Source organism: Aedes albopictus, chromosome 1 (assembly GCF_035046485.1).
Source record: "Aedes albopictus strain Foshan chromosome 1, AalbF5, whole genome shotgun sequence".
NCBI classification, from domain to species: domain Eukaryota; kingdom Metazoa; phylum Arthropoda; class Insecta; order Diptera; family Culicidae; genus Aedes; species Aedes albopictus.
Genome location: NC_085136.1, coordinates 252,194,638 through 252,204,147, shown reverse-complemented (window position 1 = coordinate 252,204,147; position 9,510 = coordinate 252,194,638). Strand labels below are relative to the sequence as shown.

The 9,510-nt window shown below is 45.8% G+C and overlaps 1 protein-coding gene across 1 annotated transcript in view; it reads left to right on the top strand.

Annotated features, from left to right (window-relative positions):
- Positions 1-481: 481 nt before the first annotated feature.
- Positions 482-9,510, top strand: part of LOC115259541 (polyserase-2-like) — a 28,986-nt gene continuing 19,957 nt past the window's right edge. Inside the window, exons 1-2 of the mRNA XM_062846606.1 lie at positions 482-851; positions 921-1,856. Coding sequence (XP_062702590.1) covers positions 599-851; positions 921-1,856 — 1,189 coding nt within the window. The 5' untranslated portion in view covers positions 482-598. The remainder of the gene's footprint in view (positions 852-920; positions 1,857-9,510) is intronic.

Below are 9,510 nucleotides of genomic sequence, written 5' to 3'. Positions count from 1 at the left end.
TTGGATGACTGTATTTAGATCACACCAAATTTTGTCCCTTAAGCTAATCGATGAAGATCGCAGTATTTAGTTGGAAGTACTCACACTGATGGAGTATGTTTGATATCGTTTAACTTTAACACTCCAGCACATTGTACGAATTCAATCAATAGCCGATGCTAACTGTTGCAAGTAAAGCGGCCGCATGGTGTTTTGTAATATTATTCTCACTGACAACACTCTCTTGAATCTTTTCTTTATCGTTACATGCAGGGATCCCGTTTTAGCTCTCCCTCTCAAAAAGCGATTGCGATCGTCGATCGACCGCAACGCAGTCTCGTCTAGCTAACCGGTAGCGCAGTAACCAACCCGTATGATAGCGCCGTAAAACGGAACGGTAAAACAACAACACCGGGGAACTCCCCAGCAATGTATTACTATCAACATGCGATGAGACCGGTTCTAGCGTGTGAAGCACTGGCTGTGAATGCTCTGCTCTTGCTCAGTTCATTCGGGACGTTCGCGTAGATCAGTTGTGATCAAGTAGAGCTCAATGAATATTTGGTGTTTTGTTTAAATAAGAAGCATTTGTTATCAATCACACAGCTTCATCAGCAAGATGATGATGACCTCGAAAGCGATTCCGTTCTCGTTGGTTCTCCTGACGGTGCTCATCGGCTATTCGATTCAGTTGGACCTCCCGAAAGATTGTGGCCAACGAAAGGCGGATACCGTGAACTTGATCGTCGATGGAAAACCGACCACCATCCAAAACTGGCCGTGGCACACAGCGATCCACCATCGCGAGGGAACGGGAGCACCGGTGTACAAGTGCGGTGGCAGTATACTGAACGAGGACACCATTTTAACGGGTGAATTGCTAAAAATTTTGAACACACAGTCACGACGGTCAGTAATCATATGCATTTAATCTTTTTCAGCCGGTCACTGCGTCCGGCTGTCGAGCGGTGTGATCCCCCCTGAAAACCTCATCGTACAGGTCGGTCGCCAACGGTTGCACGTCGCTGACGACCGCGCCCAGGAACATGCGGTCGATCACATTATGGTGCACAAGAAGTTCCGACTTGGAGCGCTGCAGCACGACATTGCCCTGATAAAGCTAGCGACGCACATCAAGTTTACGTCGTTCATCCAACCGGTTTGTCTGTGGAACAGAGGAGAAGATCGGTTGTTGATCCGCAACAAGGACGGTACGGTTGTTGGGTTCGGTGCTACCAGGACGGCGGGTTATTCGGAAACGCTGAATAAAGCCGAACTGAAGGTGGTGGATAATCAGGTTTGTATCGATAGCAACCGAGGAGTATTTGGACTGGCGCTGACCGGCGACATGTTCTGCGCCGGGAGCAATGATGGCGTCAATGCTTGCAACGGGGACAGCGGCGGTGGGATGTTCTTTGAACTGGATGGTCGCTGGTACGTTCGAGGTATCGTTGCATTTTCTCCATCGCTCGCTAGCGACCAGAGCCGATGCGACCCGTATCAGTATGTGGTGTACATGGACGTTGCTCGATACATCAGCTGGATTGCAGAACAACTGAACGGTTCTTTCGTAGAAGCTCCGGAACTAACGCACCCGAAGCAGCACCTTTTGAGTCGAGACTGTGGTGAAAACCTGTACCCAACAACCAAGGAGTCGGAAAAATCCGTTTTGATGTCGTATCCTTGGGTGGGGTTGATCGAATACAGCCAGGAAGGAGTTCGCGAGAAGCGAGTTCTCTGCCATGCAATGCTAATCAGTGAACGCTACCTGGTGACCGCGGCTGAGTGCGTCTACAATACCGGAAAACTGCGTCCGACGTCGATACGGCTGGGTGAATACGACACTTCTAGCAGTCAGGATTGCGGCATAGTGGACGGTAAGTGGAAACTCAATTAACATTCATATATTTATTTGTACGAATAGGGCAATTAAGATAACACATAATCAACAATAGTAGCCACAATCCTCGACTTTTGGCTATTGCTCTCCATTTTCGGTCACGCCTTATGCTCGCCAGATCGCGTTCCACCTGTTCCGCCCATCGTGCTCTCTGTCCTCCCCGTTTTTTTGTGTGCCAATCGGATCAATCAACTTTACAGGGTTGTTGCCCGGCATTCAGATACCATGCCCTGCCCATCGTATCCTACCGGCTTTGGCCACCTTCTGGCTGGGTTCGTCGTACAGTGAAGCGTACAGTGCACCAAAGAGCGTTCGGCAAAATCATTGAGCTTACTCTGCATATAGAAAGCCATTGAGCTTATATAGCAACGTCATCAGTCAGTTAGAAGTCCTTTAGTTGCTCCATGATAATGGGCTGCTACTGCATCTTGTCAACCGGATATGTAATGCAGCAGTTGTGCAGATACTACAGGGTTAGTTTTGAACATCTCGGCTGATATGCGATTGAACTCCGGGAGTCTGGTCGATTTCATGCTACCGATGACTGTTTCTATCTCTTGCAATGATGGCGTTTCGATGTTGACAGGGGTACTGCGTTGAACTTTTGGTGGATCATCATCATAACATTCATTAAGGACAAACGTCTTGAAATCCCGCTTCAACAGTGCATCAAAATTTCAGACTCACAAATCTCAAGAAGCAAGATTCAAACAATAGTGCATTTCATTATTCTGTTCTTGCTCACTTGTAATAAGCTTGAAGCAATTTGTGCGCTCGAAATCGTGAGTAGGTGCCAAAGTCGGCCATTGTGACGGCCATTTTGGGATTCTAACAAGTCTGTCCTTAAAGTCTCACCAAGGCGACGTTAGTCATCGTAGAGGAGACTAATGTCACCGGTATTTGCAGCCTTCTCGCCTTCGCCGGTTAGGGAGCCTGCCCACGCTTGTTTGTCCCGTCCACATGAGCGTTTCACTTCCTTCCCGAGAGCCAAATAGCGCTGACGGGCTACGGCTGTGGCTACTCGTGTTTTCGCTCGCTTTATCGCAGCTTTGGAGTTCCTTCGTTTCCCTATTTTCTTCCAGGTGTTATCTGTGAACCACTACTTTCTCTGGGTTCATAGCTTATCCAAATTATTCTCGCCGGTGATGATGAAGGCGTTCATGATGGTGTATAACCATTGGTCACAATTACTACTCTTGTTACCTCCAACACAAGTAAAAACAAAATAACTTTTTCCCTCCGTGTAAACCAATTTGAATTGAGAGTGAGTGGCGTCTCTCACAAGTCGAACTGACAGATGAGGCACTCACGTCTCCCTTTCCCAGTAACTCAGTATAAAGGTAATAATAGTCAGAGTCAGGGATGGCATTCACCATTTGCAAAGAGTTACATTCACTTGCTACTATCTCAGTTCATAAGCATGCTATCAAAAAACAATGTATGGATGACTTTTAGCTTGTAGTTTTATCTGAAAGTTTGCCGAATAACATAAGGGTCGCACACGCATGCTTAACTCGTGAGCGAGCTGTGAAAGCAACTCTCCACGCCGTGAATGTAAATTACATTCACGGCGTGGAGAGTTGCTTTCACAGTTCGCTCACGAGTTAAGCATGCGTGTGCGACCATTATGATATTCGGCAAACTTTCAGATAAAACTACAAGCTAAAAGTCATCCATACATTGTTTTTTGATATCATGCTTATGAACTGAGATAGTAGCAAGTGAATGTAACTCTTTGCAAATGGTGAATGCCATCCCTGGTCAGAGTGTTAAGCGTTGCGAAGCAAACGCTTGTCACTCCAAAGAAAAGTCACATATAGAGGTCGGTAATGTACATTTATCAAGATGATATTTATCAAGGCAGAAGGTATTAGAAATGTCAACCTCCGGGATTTGCCCGAAGTTTGCCCTTCGTATTTTGACAATTGCTTAAAACTACTCAGCCGAAAGGAAACCCCCTCTTTTCTGTTCGATCCATTGGAAGTAGCAGTGCGCGGCGCGTTAAAGTGTAATTTTCCAGGTTGAAACGTTTGAATATTTTATTATAATAGCTTATTAATTCAAATTTGTGTTTTTTTTTTGTAGAAGAAGTTAAAAATTAGTACGGCAAAGTTTTAAAAGTACGGAAGTGAGCTTAAAAAGAAAAATTTAGTACGGTTGGTGAAAAGCTAGTGAGTCAATTGTAAATAGTTCCTAATTAAAATTTCTATTGTAGTACGTGAAAACCTATTGTGTACAGAAACGCTATTGTGTTAAAATCGCTATTGTTAAAACCTAAGAAACTAGAAAAAGGTAATTGTTTAAAAAGAACATTATAAAGAGACGTCACAATAGGGAGGCTAATGCCAATATGGCAGGTCCACATCAGGGCCTTTTTCTTTTGGTTTTCCGGAACAAGTTCCGGCTATTTTCGCAGAAAGCTCCAACCCCGGTCGGCCAACCATCAGTGCGCACGATCAGAAGCCCCTCGCTATAGGGGTCGTCCAGCTTGTCAAGATCGGGACAGAGAAGTTTCAAGCCAACCGACGGGAGCATCTGCGTTTTCCAAGCCTATTGTTCTCTGGCATTCCACCATTGTGATTTGGGGCGGTGATCCCCAGTCCGCCATTCCGAGTTGGCCGTTTAGAGCCGGAAATCTTCCAACCGGTGGCAACCGCCATCGCTACCATCACCGTCAGACCTCCGCAGGTCGATTACGCCAAGAGAGCAGTGTAGGAGTATCCGCTCGCACTGCTAGGCCCCCGCAAACCAGCTGTAATATCCGGTGGCAACCGTCATCGCTTCCATCATCGTCAGTAGGCCTCCTCAGGTCGTCAAGCCAACCCAGCACCGCCATCGTTCCCCTGTGGTTCATCGGTGGCAACCGCTATAGTTCTCCGTGAGAATCCCTCTGGCCCTTTCGCCGGAACAGCAGTGTCGGAGCATCGGCTCACCTGCTAGGCCCACGAAGTTACTCCGAACCACCACCAACCAAGCCAACAACGACCACCCCACCCGCCGTCTGCGCCTCCGTCAGGGTAACACCGGCTGGACATTAGTGTGGGACACGCTTGTATGAAAAAAATAAATCCTTGCTCCAGTCGACTTTTTAGATCCCATTTAGGCCCCATATGAACTGTACAAAATTTCAGCGCAATCGGTGAAACTATAATTTAGCGCAAGCGGTTCAAAGTTTGCATTGGATTTACTATGGGAAAAGTTACACTTTCAAACAAAAAATCCCAGAGGTCGCCCTTAGTCGCCATAATTCAAATCGACCAACGCTTCTTGTCGAATAATCATTTATGAAACTTTCCTTCGAAGACCGCAAAACGATTGGATGTTTGTGGAAAAAGTTATTGATTTATTACAGATTAGTAATCCAACGAACGGCTTTTTGTTTTGTTTTATCAGCAGCACTGCTGCTGCCGTTGTTGCATGAGGTGGCGGGAGGCATCACCACCCCCAGAAACAGCAGCAGCCAAGGCAGCAGCTACAGTGCTGCTAATAAAACAAACCAAAAAGCCGTTCGTTCGATCACTAATCGGTAATAAATATATAACTTTTTCCACAAGCATCCAACCGTTTTGCGGTCTTCGAAGGAAAGTTTCATAAATGATTTTTCTACAAGAAGCATTGATCGATTTGAATTAAGGGGACAAGGGGCGACCTCTGGGATTTTTTATCTGAAAGTGTAACTTTTCCCATAGTAAATCCCATGAAAACTTTGAACCGCTTGCGCTAAATTATAGTTTCACCGATTGCGCTGAAATGTTGTACACTTCATATGGGACCTAAATGGAATCAAAAAAGTCGACTGGAGCGAGAATTTGATGTTTGTCTCATACTACTGGACATGCTGTACTACAGTGACCAGGAACATCATCTGGGCATGAAGCCCCTGGCAAGTACTCTCTATTATCTATTTGTGACGTCAGTTAGGGCCTTTTAGGGACAAATAAACCCAAACATGTTATTAAGTTGAAAGGTAGTCGCTTCTTCTTTATACAAAGGCGCATCCTTGAGCTAATAAGCTATCTTCTTGATTTTCGTATTTCCGTGCTCGAAAAGGAGCAAGCAAACCTCGTCTTCCTTTGAACTGGCTGAAAATCGGGTTTTTCCTGTGCTTTTGAGGTATAAAGTTGAAATACCGGGGTAAGTAGATTTTGAGTGTACATTCCACCCCTGTGACACGTGTTTAGTTTGCACCCCTTATCGCTGATTAGTGAGTTACCATCGTAGACGTTAAAGGGAAAGAGAGATACGTTCTTATTGGAAAAACGACCCCGAGATCTTATTTACGTTACAGTGAGGGTCGAAATGTTTCAGGTGCTCGATTAATCTTCCACACTTAAGCCTTCCTGAATATCCGCAGCCCACCCTAATAAAAATGTATTATACACTGGCGATTGGGTGAATGATTGTATCATTCCGTGTATGATCAAGATGATAGCCCGAAAGGGTTGTTAAGCACGTTGTATCATATTTTTCTATTAGGGCAGTTCTCTAGCTCCTCGACGAAGGACCATCGCAGAGTCTTCCATTATTTTAAAAATCTATTAAGAATTTTTTTGGTAATATTCTTTAGAGATTAATTAAGTAATTCTTCCAGGAATTCCTTCATAAGTGTCACTAGATATTACTCCAAAAGAATCTCAACCATTTGTTTTGAAAAATCTTAGAAATCCTTTTTGGGTTTTTACAAAAATTCTTCGCAAGATTCCTCCAGATTCTTGAAAGATTTATTTATAAAAACCATCAATGGATTTTTCCATGCAAACGTTAGTAAATTTGCCAGGGATTTCTTCAAAAATGCCTTCGATATTTTCTAGAGATGTATCCACACATTTATCCACGAACTTGCATGAATTCCTACCGAAATCGTTCCATGGATTCTTATACATTTTCAGTTATTGTTTTGTTAATCTTCCCTGGATTGCTACAGAAATTCCTCTTTAGTAATCTGAAATTGCTCCATTGATTGTTTCAGAAATTTTCCATGATTTCTTTCAGAAAATAATCCATGGATTCTTTTAGAAATGTATCCATCGATTCCTTAGGAAAATTGAGAGTTCAAAAATTCTTGAGTGAGTAGTTTTACAAAGAACTTCTAAATAAATCTTCCAAAGATTCCTTCAGAAATTCCTCCAATGTTCTGCTTCAGAAATTCTGCTACGGATTATTTAGGATAATATTTTCCGCCGTCTTCAGCTGGGCTTCACAGACTGATTTAATGCTAAACTACATACCATTTCTAATAATATTCTTAAAACGAGTTCTACTTATATTAAAGTCAAAACATTCAACATTGTTAAGGTGAAACGGGACGCCGTGTTATTTTTCCTATCTTGCCTCTCTTTCTAACAATTTGCCTCGCGATTTTGAAGATGGTAATCTCGAGTTCTATCGCACTGAAGATGCTGAAAAACAATCAGCATATGCACTGCAAGTGAGCATACACAGTGATAGGTTTTTGTTGCAAAATATGAAGTAGAATCTGAGATTACCATCTTAGTAGCAACAGAGCAATGGCGGATATTTCCCCGACCGTCCCTTCCGCCCTTAAGTGCATTAAAACATCGCTCTAGCGGATTGTTTTGGCCGTAAACTGTATGATGTCGACCAGTAATGAATGAAGTTCGCTGGCGTGTTCGGCGTGCAGGTACAAAGAACCGCGCTTGCTGAAGAAGTTCCGGGCAGTCAATCCTGTTGCTAAGTACATCGTATGCAAACATTCTTTGTAAATACAAGCGGCGCTTGCGCAATGGCTCCAGTCTTATAAGTTGACATCGGTCGTTGTACGGTGGCAGCTGTAGTGAGTCAGACCACGGTAGTCTCCGTAAAGCATAGCGAATGAAGCACCGTTGGACCCTTTGGGGTCGTTCAAATATGACGTCCATCATTTAGGGGGGAGGGGGGGTCTGAGAAAGTGTGACACGCCATGTATAAGGTATACAAAAAAGCGTGACAGTGGGGGGAGGGGGGGTCTAGAAATCCGGAAAAATGATGGACGTCATATTTGAATCGACCCTTTCTATACGTCCGATTTTGGGTTTCCCTATATGGAGCCCAGATTTGAACCGCATACTCGAGAATACTTCGGACAAGCGAACAGTAAACACTTTTTAAAACGTACGCATCACGGAACTCAGAGGCATTTCGTCGGACGAACCCAAGAACAGCAAAAGCCTTAGCGGTTGTCGGTCGTTAAAACTTAACTTGCAGTCCATAATTACTCCTAGATCCTTTTTTTTTTTTCCTTCTAAACCATAGGGGGATAAATCTGCTCATCAGACACCCTAACAAGAAGGTTAGGGTAGTGTGGGGATGAGGCCGTCTTCTACAATGCCGGTAGAAGCCAGGACTACTCTCTCCTCGACCCACTAAAACACATTCCTATGGTCGCCAAACCCTACGTCTCTCCGGAACCACCAAGAAGGTATTGCTTCAGAGAGGGGCTAGTGCATATCGCACCCTCAAGGTTAGCTGCCGTAGCCTAGCAGCAACGAACATCGATGACTCGCACTGGAGAGTCCATCACGATAGCATGCTGGCGCTTAGCCAGTTTCCCGAGTGGTCCTCGCCACTCCCTTTGTCCTCGGAAGGCGGGCAGGGTCAACCCCGCCCGCGCCCTACTGCTGAGCGGACATCAAGAACTGATGCCCACATGCAACCCGATCTGACCTGCTGAAGGCAAGGGTATCACTACCCTTCAGGCCTTATCAGCTGCATCCGTAGGTTGCAGACAGCAGGGTCTCACCTACCCCGACCCTTGCCGGGGACCCCTTTCCAACCGCGGGCTCAGATCCAACCCAGTAGACTGACGCCACGACAGCACCGCTACCGGGACTTCCTCTCCGCGGCCACTTAATCGCTGTAAGGGTCGATCTCGACCGCAGGGCACCGGTATGACCTACGAAGCCGACTTCGAACCCCTGGACCACCTCTTGTACTGCATCTGGACTAACCATTCTCCGAGTCCACGCGCCACCTCCTTTGTAGCTCCCAGACGATATGGGTGATAGCCGTTGAAACGGCATTCCAGCTAATCTCATCCCTACACATTCTCTGGACCAAGTTGTCCGGAGTTGTGGCAAGCATGCGGTCACGCATTGTGCGAAAACGCGGGCACACGAACAAAACGTGTTCCGCCGTTTCCTCTAAACCATTGCACACTGGGCATTCGGGAGAATCCGCATGCCCGAAACGGTGTAGATACTGTCGGAAGCAACCATGACCTGTAAGGACCTGTGTCAGGTGGAATGAAACTTCCCCATGGCGCCTATTAATCCAACTATCTACCCTCGGTATCAACCTATGGGTCCACCTTCCTTTGGTGGAACTGTCCCACGCGCGCTGCCATTTGACCATAGAGGCCATCCTGACAGTCTTGCGTATGCCTCTTGTGCCGCGCATTTCGAAGCACTCCATATCCTCACTGATAAGAATGCTGATGGGCACCATACCAGTAATGACACAGAGAGCGTCGTGTGACACGGTACGGTACGCGCTTGCAACCCTCAGACACATAAGCCTGTAAGTACTTTCCAGCTTCCGTCGGTAGCATTCAGTACTTAGCGCGGTACCCCACGCCGGGCCGCCATACCTAAGTATGGACGTAGCAACACTAGCCAGAAGCTTGCGCTTACTGG